At 61.0% G+C, this 27,409-nt stretch overlaps 5 protein-coding genes across 5 annotated transcripts in view; 1 reads left to right on the plus strand and 4 right to left on the minus strand.

The window, feature by feature from the left end:
- Positions 1-474: 474 nt before the first annotated feature.
- Positions 475-10,822, minus strand: ZMYND10 (zinc finger MYND-type containing 10). Its single transcript, XM_027710047.2, has 12 exons — positions 10,713-10,822; positions 9,883-9,991; positions 9,208-9,324; positions 8,075-8,128; positions 7,830-7,973; positions 5,832-5,920; positions 5,439-5,539; positions 3,982-4,154; positions 3,556-3,681; positions 1,714-1,835; positions 1,413-1,538; positions 475-761 (listed from the first exon to the last, which is right to left on the minus strand). Exons 1-12 carry the CDS (start codon positions 10,805-10,807, stop codon positions 674-676), a joined length of 1,344 nt encoding a protein of 447 aa, XP_027565848.1. The 5' UTR covers positions 10,808-10,822; the 3' UTR covers positions 475-673.
- Positions 10,823-10,966: 144 nt separating this feature from the next.
- On the minus strand, positions 10,967-14,320 carry NPRL2 (NPR2 like, GATOR1 complex subunit). Its single transcript, XM_027710049.2, has 11 exons — positions 14,216-14,320; positions 13,986-14,077; positions 13,378-13,546; positions 13,057-13,165; positions 12,615-12,751; positions 12,245-12,342; positions 12,121-12,157; positions 11,880-11,973; positions 11,678-11,795; positions 11,318-11,460; positions 10,967-11,058 (listed from the first exon to the last, which is right to left on the minus strand). The coding sequence occupies exons 1-11, from the start codon at positions 14,285-14,287 to the stop codon at positions 10,991-10,993; spliced, it is 1,137 nt and encodes a 378-aa protein (XP_027565850.1). The 5' UTR covers positions 14,288-14,320; the 3' UTR covers positions 10,967-10,990.
- A 105-nt stretch (positions 14,321-14,425) lies between these two features.
- On the plus strand, positions 14,426-16,369 carry LOC113982114 (cytochrome b561 domain-containing protein 2). Its single transcript, XM_027710051.2, has 3 exons — positions 14,426-14,589; positions 14,677-14,714; positions 14,892-16,369. Exons 1-3 carry the CDS (start codon positions 14,463-14,465, stop codon positions 15,393-15,395), a joined length of 669 nt encoding a protein of 222 aa, XP_027565852.1. The 5' UTR covers positions 14,426-14,462; the 3' UTR covers positions 15,396-16,369.
- Positions 16,370-16,588: 219 nt separating this feature from the next.
- Positions 16,589-19,531, minus strand: TMEM115 (transmembrane protein 115). Its single transcript, XM_027710050.2, has 2 exons — positions 18,509-19,531; positions 16,589-17,790 (listed from the first exon to the last, which is right to left on the minus strand). The coding sequence occupies exons 1-2, from the start codon at positions 19,360-19,362 to the stop codon at positions 17,589-17,591; spliced, it is 1,056 nt and encodes a 351-aa protein (XP_027565851.1). The 5' UTR covers positions 19,363-19,531; the 3' UTR covers positions 16,589-17,588.
- A 1,299-nt stretch (positions 19,532-20,830) lies between these two features.
- CACNA2D2 (calcium voltage-gated channel auxiliary subunit alpha2delta 2) overlaps positions 20,831-27,409 on the minus strand; it is a gene marked incomplete at its 5' end in the record, with an annotated part of 162,292 nt that continues 155,713 nt past the window's right edge. The window contains 15 exons of the mRNA XM_039378700.1: positions 20,831-22,925; positions 23,593-23,681; positions 23,879-23,988; positions 24,482-24,605; positions 24,710-24,765; positions 24,872-24,924; positions 25,042-25,194; positions 25,357-25,428; positions 25,827-25,874; positions 26,131-26,225; positions 26,319-26,417; positions 26,507-26,610; positions 26,695-26,757; positions 26,889-26,979; positions 27,186-27,283. Coding sequence (XP_039234634.1) covers positions 22,797-22,925; positions 23,593-23,681; positions 23,879-23,988; positions 24,482-24,605; positions 24,710-24,765; positions 24,872-24,924; positions 25,042-25,194; positions 25,357-25,428; positions 25,827-25,874; positions 26,131-26,225; positions 26,319-26,417; positions 26,507-26,610; positions 26,695-26,757; positions 26,889-26,979; positions 27,186-27,283 — 1,384 coding nt within the window. The remainder of the gene's footprint in view (positions 22,926-23,592; positions 23,682-23,878; positions 23,989-24,481; positions 24,606-24,709; positions 24,766-24,871; positions 24,925-25,041; positions 25,195-25,356; positions 25,429-25,826; positions 25,875-26,130; positions 26,226-26,318; positions 26,418-26,506; positions 26,611-26,694; positions 26,758-26,888; positions 26,980-27,185; positions 27,284-27,409) is intronic.

Below are 27,409 nucleotides of genomic sequence, written 5' to 3' on the forward strand. Positions count from 1 at the left end.
TGCTCAGACCAAGGCTGCAGCCCTTCGGCAGTGAGAGGTGAGGATGCACCCCAGGTACATCCCCACCAGTAAACCCTGTTTACTGGTGATACTGGGGGGCAGGGGGCCAAGCCCTCGGTGCTAACACCACATCAACAGAGAGGAAAGGGGGGGAATTGTCCCTGCAAGGTGGCAGATGAGGAACACCCGAGAAATTCACAGCGAGGTGTTTGTGCAAACCACATCCTCTGCTCCCCACGCTGCTCTAACGACAGTAAGAGGTGGTGGGAGGCCTTCTCGCCCCCTTCCCTCACCGGCTGCAGAGGGCTTGGTCCCTCTGGTAACCACATCCTTAGAGGCTTTTTTTGGGTTCTCTGGGATTTCTGTTGTTGCAGAGGGGAAAACGGACACACATGCCTCTCCCTGGGTGCAAGGGAGGAAAGGAAGCAGTTTAGCATCTTCAGCTAGGAGAAGAAAAAGCAGGAGCCAAGCAGCTGTGGGGTGCACAAGGAGTTTTATTAGAGAAGGCAGCATGGTGGGGTAGTGGGAGAGGAGAGGACAAGCCCGGCCAGTGCTGCCTGGGGTTGGGAGCAGGCAGAAGGGGCCTTTGCCAGCTTCTCTCCAGCTGCTGGGCTGCACACTGGGGAACCTCAGCCTCGCTGAGCTATGGGCCAGATGCCAGACACCCCTTCTCTTACAGGTCATCCACAACACTCCTCGGCACCTCAGCCATCAGGTTGCAGGCAGGCTTGTGCTTCTGCCAGTGCTGAACCTGGCAGGCCCTGTGGAGGGTAAAGCTGCTGTCAGGGGCAGTGGAGCCATGTCCACCTCTGGGAGTGAAGGAGTAACAAGGACAAACCCCAGCACCACAGTCCCCTGGGCACTGGAGGGGAGCTGGCATGGCCCAGCATTAGCCCAAGAGGGAGATGGATGTGGCCCCCAGTTCCGGGGGCTAAGACGGTTTAGCACCAGACCTTGCCAGATGGTTCAGGACCAGAGAAGATTTAATTTACTGCCACCATCCCAGCTGCCACATCCCAGCCTGTCACCTGCACCCACGGGGTCATGGGTGCTTTCCTCCCCACCCCTGCCACACCAAGATGCAGAGGAAAGAAACAGTGACACCACAGAAAACCCAGCCCGTCACTGCTGTCACTGTGGGTAGAGGCAGCTCAGCACCTCACAGCTGCAACACAACACTCACCAGCACCTCCTGCACCAGCAGCCCAGCACATCACCCTCCCACAAGATTTGGAGAGGTACGTGGCCAGTGGAGAGCCGGCGGTGCTGAACAGGGGTGGGACTCCTGGCTTGCCCTGGCCCTTTCTCAGTATCCTCTGGTGAGGTCTCTGGTGCTCTGGGGAGCACTGAAGGGCTGCAGGGGGGGCCACAGAGGACTGCAGGGGACACAGGGGGTGGCAAGGCTCCCTTACCGCGTGCAGTACCATTCGTTCCGGCAGCGAGAGCACCTCTTGGCTGCTTCTACACCACACACCCTGCAGCGGGGCTTGTCAGGGGCCAGAGCCTCCATCATGTCCAGGCTGTAGGTTTGTGCCCACCTGTGCAGGCAGAGAGGGGTGAGGTTGTTCATGGGGAACTGCTGACCTGCAGCAAGCTGTCCCCACTGCACCCTGCCACCACAGACCCCTCTGTCCTCCCAGTGCTGAGCTCCAGCCCCTGCTAATGGGGATACTGGCCCCACTGGCACCCCATGTGCACGTACCAGGGCCTCACCTGCGTGCCTGGAGCTTCAGCTCCTCCTCGGTGGGGCTGAAGGCGTGCTTCACCTGGTGCTTGGCAATGGCCTCCCACTTCCCCGAGTTTTTCTTGAGGATGTGGTCCCAGATGACAGGAACCTGGTGGGAGAGGCAGGGCAGGAGGAAGGGGTTCTAGCAGTCTGACCAAAGGTGCTGTGGTTTGGGGCTGTTCAGGGGGGAGGCAGCCAGCTCTGGGCACAAGGGTGAGGGTGAGCAGAGGCAATGTGTGCTTTTGGGTACATGGAGGGGAAGGATCCACTTGCCAATGAGCGTTCAGGTGAAACAAAGCAAAACTTGGGGTCTGGTTGGGAATGAGTATTCAGCCCCGAGGCCTGGGCTCCTGAAGAGAAAGCCCTGGGATCTCAGCACCCTGCGTGCTGGCAGCAGCATGAACCCCGTGCTCCGGAGCCGTTTGCCTGAGCAGATTTTTCCACTCGTCACTTCCCTGAAGATGAACACTCGGGGAAGGGCTGGCCAGTTCAAAAGGAAACGCGCCAGCCAAGAGCAGCGTGGGGAGTTCAAGCTCTGGAGAGGACGATGCTGCTTCAAACAGCACTGCCTTCTCCAGCAGAGTAAAAATAGCCAGGCCTGGAAGGGGAGGAGGCTGCTCTGGGAGCAACCGAATGGAAAAAGGCCTTTCCTTAGGTTGGCTCAGTGACAAGGAGTGAGTTCACTGCTTTCTGGGCAGAGCAGGGAGCCCATGTCTGTGCTTCCAGCTGGCTCCCCCTGCCTGCCCCCCGGGCTTAGCCCTGGTCATTGGCACGAGCAGGAGCAGCAAGGGCACAAAAGCAGAGCTACAAGAAGGGCAGCAGCCTGGACAGGGTCCCCAGCGTGGCAGCTGCCTGTTGCTGTGCCACCGACACGCTGGCAGTCGAGGCACTTGGCCTGAGTCCATGTCCACCTCCGCCCTGCTGCCATCCCCAGCCCCAACCACTCAGCTTGCTGGTCTGCAGCTTCCCCAGGCCCAGCTCTTGGCCTGGGCTGTGCCTACGGATCAGCCACATCCAGTGCTGACAGGGTACGTCACCCTCCTCCCAGGCCATGGGCCAGGTACGTGGGGACAGTGTGCTTCCCCTCCACACAGCCCAAAAGGCCACTGCCCAACCTACTCATCTGCTCCAGGAAGTGGCGTGGGAGCTTCCAGCAGTGGGGAAGAGCCTCTGCTCTCCCAGCTCTTCTCAGTAGCCTCTTTGCAGATCTGCCCCCACACTCAGTTTCTCCCCTCAGCTCACGAGAAGGCAGTGGAAACGCTTTTCTCCAGAGACTACCACTGCACAGATTAAAAACCCAAGAACCTCATGGGTGTTTGAAGACCATCAGTGCCCAACTCCCGAGGTCCACACACCAGCTGGGACCAGTTTGACTCCAGCCTCTATCAGCAGACTGTGTTGTCCCTCAGTACACAGTGTGCCAAGAAGCCCCCAGCCAGGGCTGTAAAAGGGGACACTTCCCAGGGAAGTCCAGAATTCAGCAGGAAAACACTGATAAAAGTTAGATGAAGAGTTAATTGTCAAAACAAGCCAGGGGCTGTGTCTGCTCCATGCAGCCACCATCCCAGGGACTCTGTGTGACCTGGAGAGCTGTTTATACCACAGCATTTATGTCTTTAGATGTGAGTGCTTGGCCACTGCAGTGGCAGGACAAAGCTCTCACATCACCCACAGGTAGCTTTGCTGGCAATAAGAGTGTAACTACAAGATGGGTGCTTGGCTGTTTTTCCAGGGTACCTCTCCAGAGTTTAGTGGGAGAAGAAGGAGGTAGAGAGTTATCAGGCTTAAAGCAGAGCATCTGGAGAGGTGAAGGAAGAGCCAAAGGATACCTGCTCCAGGATGAGATCCTTTTTGGGGGGAGCTGGCTCTGTCACTGCCAGGTGGCTCAGAAATCTCTGCATCTCCATCAGGTTGGGCAGCTGGTCAATGAGGACATCTGTCAGGAACACACGGAGCTGTGGCCACGGAGGGGAGAGAGAATGGAGAGAGGTCAAGACAAAGGAGTCAGAGCTGGGGAAGCAGCAGGGCAAGAGCAGGGGTTTGTGAGGCACTGGCAGAGTGAACCACAGGGGTCTCATGAGGTGCATTAAGGAAGGCAAGCTTTGCTGCTGCTGGTACAGTGACAGACCTGCTGTTATCCCACCGCTGGCTCCTTGGAGCGCACAGTGAGGATGGGTGAGAGTCCAGAGGTGCCCAGTGCTGGCAAGGTCCCACTCTGCTGCAAGGCCCATGGCCTTTGTGCTGCAGGGTCCTACCTTGAGGAGCTGGCTCTTGTTGAAGCCATCAAAGTGGCATTTGCGCTGGCACTCGGGGCTGAGCAGGAGGTTGAGGAGGGCAAGCCACACCTGCCCATCGAGTTTGGTCATCTTCACCTGGTCTTCAGGGGGCACCACGTGCCATGTGCCATTCTCAAACTTCTTGAGCTTGCCTGAGGGACAGAAGGAGCAGGGAGGCACAGTACTGCCTGAGGGAAGACAGCTCAGAGGTGGGGATGCTGGCCTGTGGTCACTGCCTCACTTCACTTGCAGGAAAGTCCCTCTGCTTCTGCCTGCCTCAGTTTCCCCACCCGTTGCTCAGCATAGCAGCCTACTTTGTACCGAGGCAATATATTAGAGAGTAAGAAAAGCAGAAAGAATAGGTATTAAAACAATAGGGCTGTGGCAGGAATGGAAAGATCTCTGAGACATCTCCCTCTGTACTTGGCCAGGAGTGTAGAGGACTGGTAGACAGTTGCTGCAACAACAGAGCAGCTGAAGAGGCACATTTTGGGGTACCAGCATGGCCAATACCCACCCTTCCCAAGTTTTCTCTGTCAAGGAAAACCAAAAGTAGCATGGATGTAACAGAAATGACAAAACAAGCTCCAGCAGCTACTGTGCAGCTCTGGGGGATGGAGCAGGATGTGACCCTGCATCTGCACAGCCTGGAAATGCCTTCGCGCTTGTCTCTTTCCAGTCCCTCCCTCAGGGCCTGGGATCAAAGCTCCCTCCAATACCTCAAGTGCACAGGCAGAGAGAAGGGATGTGTTTCGTGGCTGGAGGAAAGAGGAAAGCTCCTACATCCAGCTGGGCTGCTCTCGGCAGGCACACAGCCACGTGCTTCCAGCAGCTCTTCCTCCCCTGCCCGTGCTGTGACCCCCTGGAGCAGGGCTGGGGGGAGCACAGGTTCCCACGCTCCAAGCCCCTGCTCTGAGGCAGGCAGGGGGGGAGCTGGGAGGCTCAGGGGGCTGAAGAAGTGCGGGAGGCGATGGCTGATGGGCACAGCCTGATCAGGGGCCTTTGGCAAGAGTGAAGCTCAAGGACCAGCAGCATCAGGGCAATCGGTTTGCTGCCGGGGACCCCATGTCTGGCTCTGATTCTTAGTGCTGTCCCGGAAAGGTGCAGGCAGGCTGGGATTGGAACTCTGGTCTTTCTGTGTCCAGAACACTCCTCAGAGGAGCACGTGGGCCTGACAGACATTTTACACTCCAGTCCTGACCATGATCAACTCAGAAAAGACCCAGCCCCATGTGAGGATCAGCTTTTGGGAGCACTGCCAGGCCCCCAGCCCAGCTGTGCTGCAGCTGTTCCCAAGCTTCAGTTGGTGAGCACTAGTGAGGAGCTGGAGGGGAGGGGAGAGGGAGAGCAGCTCTGCAAGGGCTCAGCCCCCTCAGTGGATGCAGGCCCCAGCACAGCACCATGGTGCCACAGGAACCACAGGGCACGATCCATACCTGCTTCCCAGCAGCTCCAGGGGCAATGCTCCACCAGCTCGACGAGGAGGCAGGGCAGATTGTGGGTGTTCAGCATCCGTGTCAGCGCGCTGAGGGGCAGGCTGGAGACACGACAGAAAGGGTGAAATGGCACTCACAGAGTAATGCCAGAATTTGTATCTACAAATGCTCCCTGAGGCAACTGGGAGAGGCAGGAAAGAAACAATGCTCTGGGTTCCCCAGGAATACCATGGAGCAGGGTGGAGTGCTGCTGTGTTTTCCTCCCAAGGCACGGTGCCACTGCCACTGGGGGTACAGCCAGCTGCTGAACAGGGTCCAGGCACCCGCTGTGACCCCATGGGAATCTCATCCAGAGAGCTCAGCACATGTCCTCTGCTGCTCCTGGGCACCCACCTCTCCACCTGGTCGGTGATGAACCGCAGCACAGACAGGGCCTTCAGGGAAATCTCGAACTCCATCGCCTCTGCCTGCTTCTGCAGCTCCTGTGGAGGGAAAAGCACAGCCTTGGGATTTCAGGCCCCATTTCCCAGGAGCTGTTGACTGTGCAGTGGTAACCACAGACTGGGGAGGAAAACAGAGCTCTTCAAAACAAGCTGTTTCTCATTCTCATTTCCCTGCCTGTTTGCCAGGGCAGCCACTGTAAGTGGCTTGCAACCCACTGTTGCTCATCCCTCATCTTCCTGACAGGTCATGACTGACTTCCAGCAGCAGTGCTCCTGCACAGGAGGCTGAAAGAGGCTGGTCCCAAACCGCTCCTCTCTTCCCCTTTGGGGACCATCTTGTGGCCCATGGCCCTGCAAAGACCTGTGAGGGTTGAGGGAGGAGGAAACTGCAGAGGAACCAGAGGAGGAGAAGAGAGAAACTTGACCCCGGCGCAGCTGCAGCCCTACATCCACCCCCCCTGCATCTGCCTCTCCCCTCCAGCTAGAATATCTGCCTGTGGTTATCCCAGCCCGCAGCTCTGCCACACTCTCTAGCCACCCAGCCTTTTTCCCTTCCCAGACTGGATTGGGCACCCTGCTCATCCCCACATGGTCAGCCTAACAGCCTGGCCACCCTCTGACTCAGCCTCTTTCGAGACCACGGGGATGGCTATGCAGAGCAGGGCCAAGTTCTCCCTGGCCCAGGCAGAGCTTTTCTCCAGTCCCAGATGCTCAGCAGCTCACACTTCTGTGTGCAGAGCACTGACCTCAGCATCTTGTATTTCTCCAAAGTGCCACTGCAGCAGTTCCCTTCCAGATTTCTGTGGTAAGCAGCTCTGCGTTCCCTGTATTGGTGCCTCACACATTACTAAGAAAGCCTTATGGGCTCTTCCTTCCTCTCCAAATTGCCCTAGTGAGGCTTTTTCCTACAGCTCCTCCCGGTTTCCAGACCTCATCTCTGCTACCTTGAGGCAGGGACTATCTTTTGCCTGTGCTTCTGGGGCACAGCAGAACAGGGGTTACGACCATACACAGTTACAAAGGACAAGAGGCTCCACAACACAGGAGAGGGCAGGAACAGCTTTTTCATAGGGGTTATTGTACAAAGGGTCAGGAGAGGCTGGAATGAATCAGAGGAAACCAGGCTTCTTGGGAGATGAGCGCTTCTGAGAACCTTATTGGCTCAAAAAGGTCTGGGTTTTCAACTTCAGTCATGTCAAAGCACTAACAGAGACAGCTCCTTCCCCTCCCCAGCTGGGAAAACATTTCCTGGAAAACATCCCTATTGTACTCCAGAGCCCTCCACTTCCTTCCCTTTTCTGGAAGAGGGGCACGTGCTTGGGCAACAAGCCAAAGGATAGAGGCCCAGGGACGTACAGGCTTCCTTTAACCCTGCTCCTCCAGACACTCCTGATGTGCAATTTCAGGTGCTGAGAAGCACCAGAGGCAAAGAGATCTCCCACTGCGGGAAGGTGTGTGTGGCAGCCTGGGAACACCCGACTGGGAACAGCTCCAGGCTTGCTGCTGGCCCACACCAGCACAGAGGAGGTATCTCTTAGGGAGCGAAGGAAGTTGGGGGAAGCACATTAGGACAATTCCTAGTTGTAGGTGAAGCCTCTCATGTTTAACTCCAGCAGCAGCCTGACCCAGGGTGGCTTGCCAAGCTCCAGGGAGAGACACCCCCGCAGCTTCCAGGAGCAATGGCAAACGGCCAAACCCCTGCAGTGTCAACTCTCCATCCCGCAGGAAGCCTCAGCCTGTCACTGTCACCAAAGAGGGCAGAAGCCTGGCTGCAGGGTGGAGCTGCTGGCAACAGAGGAGCACCAGCAAAGACACCCTGTGAGATGGGCGGGACTCACCAGGATCACAGCCAAGGCGTTCTCCATGGGAAGGTTCCCCTTTGCCTCTGCAGGCTGCCCACATTCGCCACCACACATGTCCTCAGCTTGCTCCAGGAGTTCCTCCTCACCTGCATGGACGAGGGGCTGGCCAGGTCCTGGGCACGCAGCTCCACTGCCTGTCCTTTGGTGCTCCGGGCCGCGAGCAGGGTCAGCTTTCGGTGGCAGTAATCAATTAAATCCAGAATGCTGTCCTCTGCTGACTCACAGATCTCCTTCACAACGACAGGAGTTTCACACAGGGCCAGTCCCCACAGCCATAGCCTTCCACCCCCCAAGGGACTCTCCACTGAAGAAAGCTGAACCCGCCTCTTACCTTGTAAAAAAACACCGTCTCCAAGAGGTTAATGATGGAGGCTTCATGGTGCAGCTGTGGGAGGAGGATGGCAAGAGTGAGCTAACAGTGGAGCAGCACTGAGGACACAGGCACTGGGACAGCTAAAAGAGCTCTTCTAAGAACCTGCTTGTGTAGTTGTGGCCAAAAAAACTAGTCCAAGAGAAAAACACAAGTGATGCAACCTTTAAAACAACCCCAGTTCATGCAGTTCATATTAATGTTTATGTTAATATGCCTGTGACACTCTAACACATCGATGGAGAGCCACTTTTCCCAGCAGGCAGGGCTTTGCCTGTGCTGCAGGGGCAGGATAACCACAGCCCTTGGTGAAGCTGCAGCCCCTGACTCTGGCACAGAGCCACTGCCAGGACAGCGCTCTGCATGGCTGTGCTTCTCCCAGCCCCTGGGACTGGGGCAGACAGCCTTGTCCCAGGGCTGGGAACCACGGGATAACTGCCTCGAGGCCATTGGCTGCTCAGGGAAGACACGACCTTGCACCAGCAAGGTGCTACCCTGGACTGAAAATGGGCTAAAGCTTCCAAGACTTGGGCAGATCTCCCTTGGTTCAAGTGCTGCATCCCTCTGCAGTGAAGTCCAGCTATGGAGATCACTCCCTTGCCAAGAATGGCCCAAAGGACCACTGCTCCCAGGAGCAAAGTAAGAAAAAAGTTACATTTTTGTTAAGCCAGAGCATGTAACCTCAGAGAGCTTCTGGCTGGAAGTGCCAGAGAAAAACAGGGCTGAGAGAGGGGCAAACACCCCAGGGTATCACTGCCTGGGAGCGAGGGCAGCACTGGGAGCTGTGAGCCATGAGCTCAGCCACCTCCAGGAGTGGCTTTTGCTGCATCCAGCAGCTCCTGCAAGCCCCGTGTGGGATTAGAGAGGGTACAGCCCTCCACAAATCCAACCTTCCCTGGGAGCAAGTCCCTGCCCTTCCTGGGGGCAAAGGCATGTTGTTGTTCGGGGCTGTAGGAAACCAGGCACTTCCCACTGTGTCCCACTGTCCACCACAACCTGGCGAGATATAAAACCCCAGTTCTGACACCTTGAGGGTGACATTTATTTTCAAGGGTTGCTGGGCCCACCCCATTTCCACCCTGCCCTCTACTCACCACCACATAGATGGGGAAGGTGCTCCTTGGCTTGAAGTCCTCCAGCCGGCACAGCACGGGAAAGACCTTGTGCTTCCAGATCTCCACAGAGATCAGCTCCCCAATGAGAACAGGAATCTAGACAGGGAAGGGATGGGGAAGCAGCGCCTTTCAGACCAGTGCTGCAGGGGGAACCAGTTTTGTTGCTAATGGTCAGCCACGCTGGAGTCCTCCCAGGGAGGAAAGCGGCCCTGGGGCATCCTCTGTATTCATCCAGATCAGGAACCAACAGATTCTCCCAACAGAGCAGTGGGCAGAGCTCCTGGGGCTGCAAAGGGGGAAGGTGATCCCGAGGGGCTGGGCAGATCCAGGCAACCACACACCCTGGTGCAGCCCAGCACATCCTGGGGCTGGGACACCTCAGATATAGGGTAGAGATCCGCAACTGGTGGGGCCAGTGCATAAAAGACACCAAAACAATCTCCAGGAGAGAAACCAGAGACCAGCAAGCAGAAATACCACAGCTTGATCTTTAATTTTTTTTTTTTTTTTTAAAAAACAAAACTGACAAATGTCACCAGTCAAATGACTTTTCCAGAGATACAACAAGATTCTTCACCATTTTATTCTGAAATTGCACATTGCCCACAGGACAAGCCCAGCCGGGGGATCCCTCCGGCCCCCAGGGAAGCTCACCTTGGCGTAGGTTACCAGCAGCTCGGTGAGCAGCTGCTCCTGGCCAGCAGAGGCGCTCAGGATGCCGTGCATGTTCAGCTTCTCCACATACTCGTGCTGCCGAAGCCATCTGGGGGGCAGCCAGCGAGGACATCTGTGCCACAGACCCCTGGCCAATCCGGCACAGGGGCTCTGCTGTGCTCCCGAGGGTCCCTCGTGCAGGGAAACCTGCTCTTGGAACCCCCAAAATCCCCTGCTGTGCTCTGAGCCTGCGGTCCCTGGGGCAGCAGGTCCACTGGGGCAGCCCTGCCCTCCTGCCTGTACCCAGCGACACCTTCACTGGGGCCACCACAGGACTGGGGGGCCCCTCTCCATCACCCCTTCCCACACAGAGCCTCCAGGGCACCCCAGATCTGGGACTCTTCTTTGGCTCCCCTCCCCCTAGACCCCCCCTAACTCTGCCAGTCCTTTGAGGAAGGCTCTAGAATTGTGACTCATCCTCTCCCCCGACCCCACACGGACCCTCTGGGGACACTCCAGATCCTCGACCTTTCCTCGCCCTCCTGCTCCCGAACCCTCCGTTCCTCCCCAGTCCTACTAGGAAGGCTCCAGAACTGCAGCCACTTCTCTCCCCTCACCCCACCCTTACCCTCTGGGCTCACCTCAAAACCAGGGCCCCTTCTCTTTACCCTAAACCTTCTGGCAACCCCGTTTACCCCCACCGTGACCCTCTGGGGGGGCGGGGGGAGAAAACCCGGGATCCCTCCTCTCCCCGAAGAGCCCCAAAAGGGACCCCCCCAAATTTAAAGTCCCTGTCTCACGTTCCCCCTCGCAGGACCCTGTCCCCGCACCCCTGCCCGCCGGTGTCCCGCAGCTCGGTGCCCTGCAGCGCCCGCACCAGCGCCTCGGCCTCGGCGGGCGGCAGCGGCGCGGGCACGGCGGCCATGGCGTCCGCCCGGTCGCTATGGCAACGGCGGCGCCGCTGCCGCCCCCTGCCGGCGCGGAGGACTGGCCGCGGGCGGCCTCTGCTGCCCCCTGCTGGCGCGGAGGAACGGGGGACCCACGGGGGACACGCGCGGTTGGGGGGACACGGGGGACACGCGGGGTCTGGTGCGGGCCGCCCCCGCCGTCACTTCCAGCACACGATGATGTTGGGGTCGTTCTCCAGGCGCTCATCCAGCTCCTTGTAACTCATGCCTGGAGGGGAAGGCAGCGCGTGTTAGTGGGGTGTCAGTGGGGTGCCCGGCACTGGTGTCAGGTGGGCTCCCCAGCCCTGCCCCTGGCACCATGGGCTCGGCAGCCCAGCTTGGCACAGAGCCTCACCCACAGTCCCATCTCCCTGTGTTCTGAGGGCTCCCAAAGGGTGAGATCCCCAAACCAGCATACAGTCCTGGGCAGGCAGACGTTCCCGTGTCTCCCGCCGGCCCTGGGGCCCGCGTGGAGCCCGGATCCGTACCGGTCTTGCAGCAGATCTCGTCGTAGCTGTGGCAGCCTGTGTACAGCCGGGCCGGGTGGCTCCGCTCGTCCCGCGTGACCTTCACGGGGTATTTCTGGAGCCTCCGGATAAGGCCCTTCATCAAACCAAACTGGATAAGCCTCCTAGGGACGAGGAGGGAAGAGACTGGGACCACAGTGCCGGGGTGCCAAACACCCCGACTCCCTGCAGTCCCTTCTGGTTCCACCATGCCCCATCAATGCCTCATGTTTCCTACCCTAGAGACGCAGGGATTGGCTACTCCCTGCTTGCTCCCCCACACTGTCCCTGCCACCCCTGGTGTCACCACTGCCCTTGGGGACTGGGCAGGAGAGCTCTGACCTCTCGTCCACCCTCTGGAGCTGCACGGTGTAGCGGGAGATGAGGTCTCTCACGGTGGTGCCAGGGCTCAGCCCGCAGTACAGCTGGAAGACATCCCTGAGGCTGGCTCGCTTGTGCCCTGCAGAGACAAGTCACCAGTTAGCTGCCCTGTCCCCCTGCACGACTCCCTGTCTGCCAGCAGCCCCAGGTGGGGTCACTGTACCTTGCTTGGTGACGTAGGACAGACACTCTTCCTGGAGACATTTGTCATCCACCAGGTCCTGGACCTTTGGAGTGGTGCAGTAGACATTGGAGTACTGGAGGATGAGGGAAAACCAGCTCTGTTCAGCTGTGACTCCAAGAGACAGACCCAGCCCACTCCCACCCTGTTGTCCCCCCAACACAGCCACTCCAATGGCACAGCCACGCCCAAATCCCGCTCACAGTACCACGGCCTGACCCACCTGGAGTATGGAGACAAGTGTGACAACCCCATAGTACCTGCAGATGGACAGGGAGACGTGAGAAACCTTCTCTGCCAGCCCCCACCCACCTCCTCGAGCTGTCCAGGCCCCTCCAGGCACTCACAGCAGGTTCTGCACGGCGATCCGCACCAGGTTCAGCTCCACGTCGGCTTCCGCGGAAATCTTCTGGACGTGCCGAAAGCCGTCTATGTAGGGCAGGATCTGGGAGGGGAGGAGGCAAGAGCTAAGAGGGAAGAGATCAGAGAGGCCCCAGGCATCACCCTGAAGCCCAAGAACCTCCTCTGTGTCTGGGCAGCTCCATCCCCAGCAGTGCTTTATGCTCATGCTGGGTGAATGGTTTGCTCGCAGCACAAAGACCAGAGGGGCACCAAACTCTGCTCATTATTGTGGTGATCTCCAGGACAGCCCAACTGCCCAGGCAGTCTGGAAACATCTCCCTTTCAAAGCCTGCTGCCATGGTAAAGCACACAGACCTGCTGCGTGGTGAGATCCCACTGGGAGTTGAAGAAGTCATCCTTGTCTTGGGTGAAGACGGGGACATCGTACTCCTGCACGATGGGGGGGTCTGGGCGCTGCTCGATCACCTTCAGGTGGATGGTGTTGGACTCATCTGCCCAGGAAAAGGGAAAGGCTCAATCCCCATGGAAACCTGTGTTCCCTCTGGAGCTCACAACCATCAGCCCCAGGACAGCACGATGCCACATGGAACAAGGTGTTTACAGCCCATTAACCCCATCCCACCCATCCCTCTGGGCCACCCAGGGCAAGGCTGGCTCAGACACCCCCAGCTCCAAGCATAGACAGGCAGGGAGCTTCTGGGAGCAGCACAGGCAGAGCAGACCCAGGCAGGGGATAGCCCAGCTGCCCCCCCCAGCACCACCCAGCCCTGCTCCTGGGCCAGCACAGCTGCCATACCTATGGGCAGGGTGCACTTCCCTTTGGCATTCAGCTCCTCCAGCAGGATGGTCATGATGGGGACCAGCTTCTGTTTACTCTCCTCGTTGGAGATGAAGCCACTTTCCAGCTAGAAAGAGCAGAAAACCGCGTCAGCTCCTCCAACAGGCTATAGGAATCTGGATCCCCTTCTCCCTTAAAATTCAAGTGATCTTAAAGTTGGTAAAACCAGTACAGTGCCCTTCCCAGCAATGCCCAGTACCCCAGGATGTGCTCCAGGACACCAGTGGGGTGTCCACACCCTGTGGGGAGGATCGGGAGGCAGCCAGGCTCGAGTTTCACCTCGAGGGTGGTGAGGTAGCCAGCCAGCTTCTTCACAATGGGCTCCAGGGCACAGGCCTTGGCTCTGGCGTCGCACACGAAGCCCAGGTTGAAGAGCAGAGCGTTCCTGCTGTACTTCTTGTGCTCGATGCACACGGGGCAGCCGATCAGCTTCTTCTCCATGGCTGTCCTGCAGGAAGACACATAAAACCTGCACCCACAGCCTCGGGGAGATCTCAGCCCCGCACAAGGACAGCTCCTGGTCGGCTGTGGAGGTGGGGGCTTCTCTAGTTTGCAGGAAATATGATGGCTAATCCCTCCACGCTAAGAGTGCAAAACACACTCTGAAGAAGGGGGAGGAAGAGTCAGTCATCGGAGAAGAAAACAGTTTCCCTTCAAAAGCAGCACAGCTCTCCTGACTCGTTTGGCTTCCCTGGATTCGAGGCTGACGGAGCAGCACACGCAGCACCAGCCACCCCCAAATCAGACACCCACCCCTGCACGGGTACCTGCAGGCACGGCAGCGAACCTGCTGGCCACGGGGATAGCACCCCCTGAGACCTGGCACTGTCACAGCACCGCGATGTCACCCCCACCCAGCGGGGAAGGGACCGGGGCTCTGCACTCACACGGTGATCAGTTTGTTCTGCAGCTCGGGCTTCGTGATCACGTACACCTGGATGGTGTCGAACAGCTCCCGGGAGATGAAATCCTCCGGGACCTGCGGAGGCACAGGAGACTCCGTTCCAGCCGAACCCCGGGGAGCAGCCGCCACCGCTGTCCCTGTCCCCATTTCTCCCCCACGGGCGCTCCCGTGCCCTAGTCCCAACCCGCCCGCTCCCGGCCCCTCGTCCTGCACCTGGTAGGTGATCTTGGGCCCCAGCGTGGGGTGGAACTCGCTGAAGAACACGCACTCGATCCGCCCGCCCATGGCGGCACCGCAGCGAACGGCCCAACCCCGCCGGCCACCGTAGCGACAGCTCCTCCCGCCACTCAGCGGCGGCGAGGGCGGGCTCTAGCGCTGACGGACAGCCCGGCTTGGCCAATAGCGGCCCGCGCCGCGGCCCGGCAGTGTTGGCGGCGGCCGCTCCGCCCGCCCGGCCAACATGGCCCTGACGGCCGAGACCGAGTCCCGCCTGTACCGCTCGCTCCGCGTCGCCGCCGGCGCCGCCGCGCACCTCGTGGCGCTGGGCTTCCCCGCCGCCGTGGCCGTGCTGGCGCGGCCCGGATCCAGTGAGTGCCGCGGGGCCGGAACCGGGGCAGCGGGGGGGCGGCCGGGCCGGACCTCCCCGCTCATTTCACCCTGCCCTTCCCTTGCAGGTCTGTTCTCCTGGCACCCGCTGCTCATGGCGCTCGCGGTAAGTCCCGCCGCCCCGGGCACCGTGGCAGAGGCAGGGACTGTGCCGGCGGAGCCCCCGGGCGGTGCGAGGCTGAGCCCCGGGAGCCCCCGGGAGCCGGGAAGCCGAGCCTCGGTTTCCTTGGGGGAGGGGTGGCTGCTCGGCCGGTGCCAACCCTGCTGCCCTCTGCCTTCCCAGTTCTCGTTCCTGATGACGGAGGCGCTGCTGATCTTCTCCCCGGAGACCTCGCTGCTGCGCTCCTTCTCCCGCAAGGTGCGGGTGCGGGCACACTGGGTGCTGCAGCTGCTCGCTCTGCTCTGCGCGCTCCTGGGGCTGGGAATCATCACCTACAACAAGCACCTGAACGGCAAGGGCCACTTTGTCACCTGGCACGGGCTGACGGGGCTGGTGGCCGTGCTGTACGCAGGGGGGCAGTGCGCCGGGGGCGTGCTCCTGCTCTACCCTAAGCTGATGAAGAACTGGACGCTGGCCAAGCTCAAGCTGTACCACGCCACCTCCGGGCTGGTGGGCTACCTGCTGGGCTGTGCTAGCCTCATGCTGGGCATGTGCTCACTCTGGTTCACCACGGCGGTGACCGGCATCTCCTGGTACCTGGCCATGCTGTGCCCCCTCCTCACCAGCCTGGTGATCATGAACCAGGTGAGCAACGCGTACCTGTACCGCAAGCGGAGCCAGCACTGAGGGCCTGGCGCACAACTGAACCCCCTGAGCGAGCTGGTGAGGCCGGGGCTCCCCCTCACAGCCCCCCCTGCTTGCACAGGGTCTCCTTGAACTTTGTTTCTACTTCCTTGTCTCTTATTGGTCCTGGATTGTCCTTAGTGTCAGCTACAATGTGTGTGTGACACCCCCACCCGCCCCGATGGGGACATTTCCCAGCACAGGTGAAGCTGCTGGTCCCTGCAGCAGCTCGGTGCTCAGTGCTGGGAAATGGAGGGTTCGCTCAGGATTCCTGCTCCTTTCCCATTCCCACACAAGGACTGCTTTCGAGCAGGCAGGACAGGAGTCATCCTAGTGAGGAGGGCAGGGAAGTCCCCTCTCTCTCCTGGGAGGCCACAGTGGGCACCACACTGCCTCTCCTGCCACGGGGGCAGCTTGGCCAGGAAAGCACAGGGCACGGTTGTGGCTTTGGCCCTGGGAGGGCTGGGGCAGGGTGGTGGCACCCGAGGAAATGGTACAGGAGCACGTGTGTCCCCATGGCACGAGGGCTCCCCGGCACCAGAGCAGCCGGCCCTGCCCTGAGGCCACGGGTCTGGGCACTCGCTGCCACGCACAAACCCCTCTCCAGGCTGGGGCAGCACAGCCTCGGCTTGTTGAGGTGGGGTCAGTTTACAGAGCAAATGACTGAGCCAGGCTATGAACCTGCAGCCAGCAAAGGCATTTTGTCCTTTGGAGGGGCACAGGGAACAGTGTGAGCATGGGGGGAGGCACAGGCCTGGGGGACGAGCCCTTGGGAGGGCAGGAAGGGACCTCCTTGCTGGCATAACAGCCTTTCTCCCAGCCTGCCCACCCTTGGGGCTGCTGTGAGGCTCTGTCTGCAACTCCTCAGCACATATCCTGCTCCTGGCAGGGCTGGAGAGCTGGGAGCGGCTCCCAGGCTGAAAAATTCCTCTGTATCCAGAGCTTTTATTCAATAAAAATTTCAGGCAGCTACAGTGCAACAAGCCCTCTTTACTGCTTGGGGGGGGAACATGACTTTTTGGGGTGCTGGCACACATCCCCCCTGTAGATTTCCCACCTCCTCCTTTCAAAGGGTCTTTCCCAACCTGCTGGGAGCACCTGGGAAGAAACCCCCTGCCCAGGCTCCTGGCAAGAGCCTCAGGGGCTGCTCTGGGCTGGGCCCCCCGCCCTGCCCGTGCTCTGCTGCAGGAGCCAACTCTTTCAAAGAAATCTTTATTGATACCCAAATGTCCGTGTTCTTCCTGTTTGACAAAACCTTCTCGTGTGGTCCTTTAAAAAAATAATCACGATACCGCTGACCTGCATCCCGGGCTGGGAATTGCCCACTGGATCAGGAGCTGTGAGGAGGCTGTCGCAGGGAGCATCCTCTCCATTCAGGAAAAAAAAAAAACCACCAACACAGAGGGAGGGAAAGAGAAGGGGGGAGCCCATATTCTACCTGCAGGAAAGAAAACCTGCTGCTGGAGGAAGCAGCGAGAGCCCCACCATAAAAATTTAATTCCAGCTTCTAGTGTAATCTGACAAACGGATTAGCCGGGGAGCAGCCAAGGGCACTGGCTCCTCGCAGGGGGAGGGGGGCAGGAGAGGGAGGAGCAGAGAATCCCCACTGCAGAAAGCCTGGAGCTGGCAGTGCTGGACCACTGCTGTGAGGGGCTGGGTGGCCCCTTCCTGACCAGTGGCCTGTCCTCCCTGCCCAACTTCTCACTGGTCCCAGCAAACTCCTGCCAGGGTGGTGGGAGGCTCCCCATGGGAAAGACATCTGGAAAAGAAACCCACCAGCCTTCCCATTCCCTCAGTTCAGGACAAAACTACCTTCAGAAGGGAGGAAATAAGTGTTGAGTGCTCTGGCCAAGCCCTGGCACAGAGGAAAAGCTGACTTCTATCCCACAAGGGCGAGCGCAGCGGCGTTGGGGTGGGGATCAGCCCCGTGTCCCTGTCCCGGGATAGCCCCCACTGACTGTGCTGACTCCACGGCCTGGCCCGCGCCGAGGGGAGCGGCTCCAGCAATCCCTGTCCTCGCGGTGGCGGCAGTGTCACCGTCCCGGGTGCCTGGTGCTGGCCACGAGCAGCAGCAAAGCGTTGCTGGAATGAGGTGTCCCCCTGCCTGTGCCACGGGAGGAGTCCCAGCTCCCAGCCGTGCGGGATACAAGGGGGATTAGCAGCTCTCCAAGGGAGACAGGGCGGGAGGGGGGCCGGTCACAGCTGGGCCGGGGCATCCTGGAAGCTGATGAGGTTGGACTCCTGGCCGGGGCTCTTGCCGGCCGCGCTGGGGTCGGGCAGCAGTGGAGTGTCAGCCTTGGCCGCCGCTGCCTCCTCCTCCTCATCCTCCATGCTGGGCCAGGCCGACTGGTCCTCCACGCGCTTCAGCCGCTCGTTCAGAGCCTTCAGGGCCAGCTGCCTGCGGGGCAAGGGCACACCTGGTTAACCCCGGGTCCAAGGGGCAGGGCAGGGGCTGACGGCTCTGCCCCACGGGGCACTGTGCGAGCCTGGCCCTGGCTCCTTCCCAGCAGGAAAGGGTGGATTCAGCAGCACTGGGGACGACCCGGAGCACACAGGACTGCTCCACAGACACTCACACAGGCTCCCAGACTACACACACGAGTTTTTGCGCCACGTGGTGCGCTCGGAGGCTGTCAGGGAGCGCACGGGCTGCTCTGGGAATGGGGAAGAGGCATAAAACAGGGCAGGGAAAAAGGAATGCGAACGCCTTGTCCAAACCCTCCTGCTAGGAGTCAGGAGGGCCAATGCCGGATGTGCAGGAGGGCTGGGGCGTGGGGCTGACTCACTGCCTTCCCCTGTGCCGGGGGGGGTGCAAGACTGCCGTGAGCCGGGGCTGGCACCTCCCCAGGCTGTCCCCTTCCTTCTGCAGGGCCCCCAAACCCTGTCTGCCCCTTCCCCAGCATCTCCCCGCTGCTCCACATCTTGGAGAGCAGGATAACATCCCACCAGCCCCGGGAAATGCTCCTCACCACCTCCGTGGCAGGGTAGCCCCCATGCAGACGGTCCCTGCTTAGCAACCTGCACCTAAACCTACCCCCTCCTCCTTGCTCGGATTTTAACCCGACCCTCGCATGTCCCTGAACACACGATCCCAACGGCAGCAGGGCGGGCGGTACCTTCTCCTCTCAGCGTCCTGGGGGTCCGTGCCCGGCAGGCTGATGGTGATGGAGGACGGGGCGCCCACGTCGTATCGCTTGACGGTCTTGCGGCACACCCGCACCTTCACCAGGACGCCGTGCACCAGGTTGGCCACCAGACCCACCACGGGCTGCAGGATCTCGGGGAAGAAAGTGGCGAAGGCGAAGTGGTCAGACATGTCTCCGCGGCCCCTACTGTGCCGCTGGTAGAAGCGGAGATAGACCCAGCTGGAGAGGAGCCCGAAGCCGTACGAGGCCAGTACATTGCTCTCGACGAGGGCAGCGAGCCGCAGCAGAGCCAGGAGGAGGAGCAGGAGCATGGGCACAGCCTTCATCCTGACCTGAGGCACCTTCAGCACGGTGCTGTCCCCCATCGTCTGCTTGAGGGCCACGAGGACCCCGCCGAGGAAGCCCAGCCCGCCGTGGATGCGCACAGCGAACAGGTAGTCGAGATGGAAGGAGGCCACGTAGGTGAGGAAGTAGGCGAGGGCCGCCAGGAGCCCCACGGAGATGTTCACCACGGCAAAGAAGACGAGCAGCTCCAGGGCTCCCCAGAGGGGCTCCAGCAGCCGCCCCGCCGCCCCCAGCGTGGCCAGCGCTGCCGCCAGCCCCCAGGCGCGCTGCTCCACCAGCCCGTGCGTCAGCAGCGTCCACACCCAGAAGTTGGGGGGCAGCAGGTAGCCCGGCGTCACCGCCAGCCCGTAGGCCGTGTCCAGCCCGAAGGAGAGCAGGTACAGCAGCACTGCGGCCGCGCTCAGCGACTTCACCACCACGCTGGTGCCGGCCAGTGCCGCCAGAAAGTGCTGCCGGGCCACCGGCAGGTACCGCCGCATCTTCGGCCCCACAGGCGGGACGGGGCGGCCCCTCGGGGGCTGTCCAGCCCCCCCACCCCGCCCGCCTCCCCCCCGCGCCCTCCCGGTGCCGCTGCCGGTGCTGCCGCCGCTCCGCCCGGGCCGGGCCGCGCTCGGCCCCGCTGCTGGGACAGGCCGGGCGCGGACAAACAGCGCGGCTGCGCCTGCGCGGGGGCGCGCGCGACGGGGCGGGGCCGCGCCGCGGGGGCTGAGCCGGGGCGTCGCGAGGCACGTCGGGATTTGTAGTCCGGGAACGTGATGGGACACGGAGATGGTGGGGGGGACACGGACATGGGAGGGATATGGACACGGGGGGGATATGGACATGGTGGGGTGACACGGGGAACATGGACACGGGAGGGACATGGACACGGGGGGGGACACGGGTACGGGGGGGGGGGCACGGACAGGAGGGGTGACGCAGACATCGGGGGGACACGAGATAAACGGCCGTGAAGACGCGTACACGAGGGGGGGTCATGCACACAGAGGGACGTGGACAGGAGGGGCACGGGACAAACCGCCGGGAGGATACGGACACGGCGGGGACATGGGACAAACAGGTCGAGGGACATGGACACGGGACAGATGGCCGGGAGGATACAGACACGGGAGCGACATGGACACAGAAGGACAAGGGACAAACGGCTGGGAGGGACATGTATGCGGAGGGGACACGGACACGAGTGGACATGGACACGGGGACTGACAGGGACACTGGGGGATGCAGGACAAACGGCCATGAAGACATGTACGTGGGTGGGTGGCATGGACACGGGGGGGACATGGACACGGGGGACATGGGATGAACAGCTCAGGGGACATGGACATGAGGGGTGACACGGACATCAGGGGACACGGGACAAATGGCCCGGGGGCATGTGGGACAAACGGGGAGGACATGGACACAGAGGGACATGGGACAAACGGCTGGGGACACATGGACACGGGGGACATGGGGATGGGCGTCTGTCTGGGTGGCAGAACATGGTTATGGGGACGGTCGTGGGGAGGTGGACACGAGGGGCACAAACCCTGGGAAGAAGGGACGTGGACACGGGTGGGCTGCGCACAGGGGGCACTCGGGGACATTGAACCCATGGGACAGGGCTGTGGAGACACAGACACAAGGGGACGTGGAGTGGGGAGAGTGGACATGGGGATTTGGGGAAGGGGCAACACAGTCCTGAAGGAGATGGGGGAGCCTGGGGGGGGTTGGGAAGAGGCTGAGCCTCTGCTGCCCCCCAGGCCCTCCTGTGCAGCGCGTGGGGCTCTGCGAACCCACGGCTCTGCTGCATCCCTGCCTGTGCCCAAATCCCTGCCTGTCAGCCTCACAGAGGTGCAGCACATGTGAAGGCAGCAGCCCCCCAAATATCCTGTGCCACCCCACATGCTGTGCCCCCCCCGGCCGTGCCCACCCCCCCCCAGGCAATGATGCAGCCACCGCCTGTGAAGTGAAAATATGAACATTATTTAATAACTGAGTCTCTGTAATAAACCATTTGAAAATATTTTACAAGGAGTCACACGCACGATATCTTACAAATTGTCTTTTTGTTGTTTTTTTTTTTGTTCTTTTTTTTTTTTTAAGTTTTCCAACTCTTCTGTACAAAAAAAAAAAAATCGAAACCCAACAAAATAAAAATAAATTAAAGAAAATAAATTTAAAAACCCAACGCCTTTGAATGAGCAGAGAGAAGCTTTTGGGCAGGGACAGGGCAGGACGCAACCCCGGCAGGACGGGGGGGCCCGGGGCCACGCCGCCCCTTCGTCTCATTGGTTTTTAACTTAAAATAGACTATATATGTATATATTTATAGGTATGTATAGTGGTGGTTTTCTGGCAGAGCACCTAACTAGACTACAGAAGTACACACACTCCCGGTAACACAGAGCCATCTGTTCAAACACGGTTCCCAGAGACAGTAACCAAACACACACTGAAAAAGCTACAAGCAGAATGACCATTAATTAACCCCCAGCACTAATTAGCGCCTGGCACCCTCCCAAGCCCCCCCGGGGTGGCCGTGCCGAGGGGGCTCCCCTGGACCCGGTTGATGGGGTGGCTCTGAGCGGGGTGGCCCAGGGGGGTGAGGGTCCCCAGGGCTGCCTGCCCGAGCAGGGACCCCCAGCACTGCTGGGAGCAGTGGGGGGCACGGGTGATGGGTATGGCACCCCCTGCACTGCGGCATCCCAGGCTGTCACGGCCGGGCACCCTGTGCTGGACCCCCCCAGCCCTGCGGCACCTCTTCTGGATGGGTTAGTGGGGTGCCAGAGCTGAGCAGCTACCTCGTCCCCTCCTTGGCACCCAGCATTTTGACTGGGGGGGACAAAACACTCCCACCTGAGCTCCCCGGTGCGAGCCCCAGCCCCTCCCGCCCCCCCAGCACTGCGTGCCCCCCAGCCAGGGCCCCGCAGCACCCCGAGGCTGCTCCCCTCGCCATGGACGGTGACCCGAGGGACGGGCAGGGGGGCCTGGCACGTCCCCTCTGGGGATATGTGGCACCTCCCGCTCCACTTGGCACTAGGGACGTGCGGCATGTCCCGCTGCGGGGCATGTGGTGTGACCCACTCGAGAGCTCATCCATGTCCCCCAGGGGAGCAGCACGTCCCTCTGGCAGGATGAGGGGGGCAGGGCAGGGCTGGGGGGTACAGGGCTGGGCGGGCAGGATTCACAGTGATCTGCAGAACGGAAAAGAAACAAAAAATATTTTCCCCCCTCCTTTTCACCCCGACATCTGTGCCCAAGAATAGCTGAGCCAAGTGCAGGGACCAGGGCTCCACTGTGCCACTGCCCCCTGGCCCTGCCCCTGCCTGCTCTCAGCCCCAGCCCGCAGGGATGCTGGAGCTGCCCCACACACCCGGGGGCCGGTACCGCTGGAACAAATACTACTGACCCGCACAGTCAAGTCAAGTCCTTTTTTCTTTTTTTTTTTTTTTTTTTTTTTTTTTTTCTTTTTTCCTTTTCACCCCCCACCCCCTTTTTTTTTTCTTTCATATGTCCTCGTTGCTGACAATAAACCCCGCCTGTCTCCAGGTGAAAATGTTGGAAACTCGATGTAGAAAGATCTGCTTTAAAATCTTCAGGCTAAAAAAATAGGCGAGGTGGACTGGGGGGGTCGCGGGCGGAGGGCTCCGACGCCACTTTTCCGAGTGCGAGCGGCCGGGAGGGCGCGACGCCGGGGCACCGTCCCGGTCCCCGCTCTGCCGGGGAGCCCCTGCCCGGTCCCCGCTCTGCCGGGGAGCCCCTGCCCGCACCCCGACTCTTCTTTGGCTGCGGCCGGTGTGGAGAGCGGGGCGGCATCGCGGGGATCCCCGAGGCAGCGGAGGGGACGTCGCTCCCGCCCCACCGGGCCGGGGAGGGGGATGGAGATGGAAGTTGAAAGAAAAGAGAGCTGGCGGGGGCGGCCAGGGGGCTAAAGGCAGGCGGCCGGAGGCAGCGGGTGCCGGCTGGTGCTGGAGTAGAGGAGCAGCAGCTGCAGGGAGAGCAGGACCCCCACGGAGGGGGCGAAGGAAGCCCCTCGGCCGCAGTCTGAGGTATCTTCCTGGGTGGGCAAAGAGAGAGGGGCCATGGGGCACCCCCAGCAGTGCCTCGACTCCCATAGGGGCACCCACTGCCCTGGAAGGGGCACTCACCACCCCCCTGCAGCCTGGCTACACCTCCTGCTCTAGGGTCCCTGTGGCATAGCCCCCTCCCCCCCAAACAACCGACCGTGCTGCTCTCCTTGGGACCCCCATGGCTCTGCTCTCCTCCCAGGAGGGCACCCCATGGCATTGATCTCCTAAGGACCCTTCATAGCTCTGATCTCCCCACGGGGCACCCCAAGGCTCCTGACCCCCCACCCTGGGTCCTCCCCGGGCTCCAAACCCCCGTCAGGGGGGAGCCCCCACAGCGCTGCACCCCCAGCACCCCCTCATGGCTCTGTTCCCCTCAGGGGGACAGTCCATGGCTCTGCTCCCCCACTGCGGGGGCACTCACCCCTCCATCTCTCCCCAGGGGTGAACCCTGCTCTGCTCCCCTGCGGTCCCCTCATGGCTCCAGTCCCCTGCTCAAGGGAAACCTGCTGCCCAAATTTCCCCTATAGGAGCACCCCACAGCTTTGCTCCCTTGGGGACACCCCATGGCTATACCCCCCCACCCAGAGGGCACCCCCTGCTCCCATCTCTTCCCAGGGGACCCCCCAGCTCCGCTCCCCCCTGCACTCCACGTACTGTTGCATTGTAGTCGAAGCAGATGTGGGGGCCTTTCCGGTAGCGGGGCCTGTCCACCAGCTCACACTGATTGGGGTCCCTCGGGGGGGCTTTGCAGGTCAAGGAAACCACCAGGGACACAGCAGCGAGGGCTTATGGGGCACCCTGCGGCCACCTCCAGCCTCTCTGGTCACAGGCTATCTCCCTCCACCTCCCACAGCTCCCTGCCCCCTGCCTGCCCTGTGGACCACACGTGTCCCCCGCTCCCTCTGCCACACCCCGGTGGGATGCAGCCTCCAAAGGATACCTCTTACCTCTGCCTGCATCAGCTTGACAGACTCACACTGGCTGCAGAGGGGCTTATCAGCCACCACAAAGAGCAGGTTGGTGTTAGCCAGTCTCTGTGCATGGAAAAGCCTGGGGGTGCGATGGCAGTGGGGACCCCTGTTACCCTGTGCCCTGATCTCTCCCAGTCCCCAGTGCCAGCCCTGCCAGCACATGGCTCTGGGGAGGCTAAGCCAGCCACAGTTTCACTCCTGTCCTCATCCTCTTCCCCATCCCTGTTCCTAACCTCATCTCTGTCCCCTACCTCATCCCCATCCCTGTCCTCAACCTCATTCCTGTCCCCATTCCCATCTCCACATCCCTCCCCATCCCCATGTTATGGGGCTGCCCAGGGACTCTGATGGGCTTTCAGGGCCCATGTCCATGTGGAGGAGCCCTGGGGACATCAGCACCCAGCCCATGGGGACACTACTGCTGCTCTCTGTCCCCCCATCCAGGTACCACAGTCCCCTCAACTGCTGCATGGCATCTCCTATGGCCCCCATGCGGGCAGGGGGCCCGGCAAGGCAGGCTGGGGGATGTCCCCAGCCCTGACCAGGGGGTGGGACCACGGGGATGGACCCACCTGGAGCAGTTGCCGCAGTCGATGATGGCGTTGTAGGTGGCGTTGACGGTGCTGAAGTAGTACTGCGTCTGCTTCATGATGCAGCTCGTCTCCCTGGCCTCCATGCCGTCCCCTGCCACCTCCTCTGTGCCAGCACAGCGCCATGGGACAGGGGCCACCAACCCCCCCACCACGCACCCCTGCCACGGCCCCTGCCCACCCCCAGACCAGGTCTCCCTGGGGACTCACCCGTCTGGAACCAGCTGCTGTAGGTGAGGCTGTACAGGAACTGCTGGAAGAGGGACCTGGGGAAGGAAAGCGTGGCCACATCAGCTGTCCCAACCCCAAGGACACCCCTGTGTCACTCCCCAATGGAAATGGCCCCTGGAGAGGGGACATGGCAGGACTCACCAGGCTGCAGCCGAAGTCCACCAGGCGAGGCTCAGGAGATCAGCCACGGTGGGCTGTGGGCAAAGAAGAGGGCAATCGCCAGCAGGTCCCCGTGCAGGGCACTGGGGACACACTCATGGGCCCCCCAGATCACAGACCACCTGGAAGCCACCAGCCCTGTGAGTGCTCACCACAAAGACACCGCGGGGTGCAGCGCCTGTGTTGCTTGGGGCCTCCGGGGCACAGACGGACTGGAAGTCATAGGACTCCTTACGGGTGTAGAAGGAGTTGTTGTAGAGGGCAGACATCAGGTTGGCATCCACTTCGCTGAAGAACTTGCCCACCTGGGATGGGGACACTGAGTCTGCATCCAAACACCATGTTGACATGGGACTCCCCCGGTGGGGACTTGAGTGGGGCTGTGTCATGCCATCTCCGGCACGAGCTCAGAGGTCTCAGCTCCCCACTGGCATCCCATGCTCAGGAGAGCTGCAGGCACCGCTCACCTGGTACCAGTGGTCCTCCTGGTTGGAGAGCACCAGGAAGCCCCCATCGTCGATGAGGACACAGATGAGGTCCTGGGGAAGGAGGGCAGTGTCATCCACCCCAGTCATGCCCAGGGCAAGGCAGGACAGGCAGGGTGGGGGGCGATGGGCTGTCAGGCAGGAGGCCCAGCACAGTGTCCCCAAGTCTGGGGGCTGCTCAGAAGCATCTCGGTGCCAGAAGCATCTGTGCTGGGTGCAGGGAGCAGGAGACACCACCACCCTGGGGGGCTTCACAGCCCTCTCGGGGGGGTCCACAGTTCACAGGGCAAGCCCTGGGGCTTCATCGCTGAAAGGTGGGTCAGGGGCTGGCTGAGCTCCAGGAGCAACAGGGGACAGGGTGGGTGCCCAGGCAGGGTGAGCAGGGGACAGGGAGCCCTCCCAGTCACCCTCTACTCCCCCACCAGCTGCTCCCACCCCTGCCCACCACCCACCTTGTTGTTGGCCTCACAGTCCATCTCACAGCTGGTCGAGGGGTCGCACTGTCAACCGAAACCAGGGCAGAGGGACAGGTTAGCAGGATGGTCATCACCCTAGAGCTGTCCTCCTGGCCAGAAGGGGACACACGGGGTGGTGTCCCCAGGGGCTGGGGACAGGTGCCCCGAGCAGGGTGACAGGCAGGGCTGTGCAGGAGGAACACACCCGGTGCAACCACAGGCACCACGTCCCAGCAGTGCTCACCAACAAGCAGAGCTCCCCCCATCCCCATTCCCGTGCTGTGCCAGCCCCAGGACATACTCGGCGGGTGCCCAGCTGGTCACGGTCCGTCCGGTTGCTCGCCAGCACTTTGAACTTCTCAGCCCAGGCCTCCAGGTCCAGCTTCACCCCCACCACTGGGGCAGTGGGGAGACAGGGTGAGCCCTGGTGCTGGAGGGGTTATGAGGACCCCCCCAGCCTGACGTCAGGGCACTCAGCCCCCTGCCTACCTGCTGGCTTCAGAGTCTTGCCCTTGATGCTGAGCTCCACAGCGGTGCTCACCAGGATCCCAATGGTGTTGTTCTCCAGGTCGAGCCCTCGGTAGCCGGCTGTGGAAGGCAGGGGATGCATCAGGGGATGCATGGAGCCAGCCCCTGGTAGCCTGTGTCACCCCTCGCTGTCCCAGGCTGGCACCCACCATCCCGGTAGGGTGGCTTGAAGATGTAGCCCTTGTTGTCCAGACTCCTTCGGTAGAAGCTGGCGTTGAAGGGCTCTGGTTCCTCCTCCCAGTCATCTGCAGCCCTGGGTGGGAGCAGCCACAGCCATGACTGTCACTGTCACTGCCCAGCAGGAGCAGACAAGTCACCGCACGGGCTCGACACTCACTTGTTAGGGAAGACACGGGTGATGCCCCCATCAGTGGCTGCGAAGACAGCCAAGAGGCTGTACCTGCAAGGAGAGGGGCCGGGTACGCCCGGCATCAGTGGGGTTTTGCTCTGTCCCTACCAACACAGCCCATCCTAATCCTCCTCTGCTCCAAGAGAGTGCTGCCCATCCCGGGCCACCTCCTTTGCACGTACGTGTTGAGGTCCTGGTTCTTCCAGACCTGGTCCACCAGCTGCTGCGTGATGCCTGTGTCCAGGATCAGGTTGTGCAGGAGGAAGTTGTCGCCTTGAGAGGAAGATGGAGAGCAGGAGGAGGTGAGGGCTGGCCACATGGGGGTCACCCATGCCCCTTGCTCTGCCCCGACATCTCCCCAGCAGCAGCTCCCAGGACCCCAACCCCAGTATAGTTCACCCCATGCCCCATCTCCCTCTGAATCGCCGTCCACCTCCAACCCCCCAGCAGCCTCCCCACCAGCCATCCCAGTTACTCACACTGCTTGGAGTCTGGGGTCACCTTTTCCATGAGGGCAATAAAGTTTTCCAGGAATTCAGTGTTGTTATCCGACAAGTCGAGGTCTTTGCAATACTCTCTGGGGTTTGGGGGACAAGGTTTGTTGTTTGTGGGGATGGAAAAGGCAAGGTCAGTTCTCCCCCGGGGACAGCGGGGTGGGTGCTGGCCGTGCTGCCAGCACTGGGGCTTGCCAGGGACACCATGG

This window comes from Pipra filicauda, unplaced genomic scaffold (assembly GCF_003945595.2).
Source record: "Pipra filicauda isolate LSUMZ 115617 unplaced genomic scaffold, ASM394559v2 scaffold103_size3290846_pilon, whole genome shotgun sequence".
Classification (NCBI taxonomy): domain Eukaryota; kingdom Metazoa; phylum Chordata; class Aves; order Passeriformes; family Pipridae; genus Pipra; species Pipra filicauda.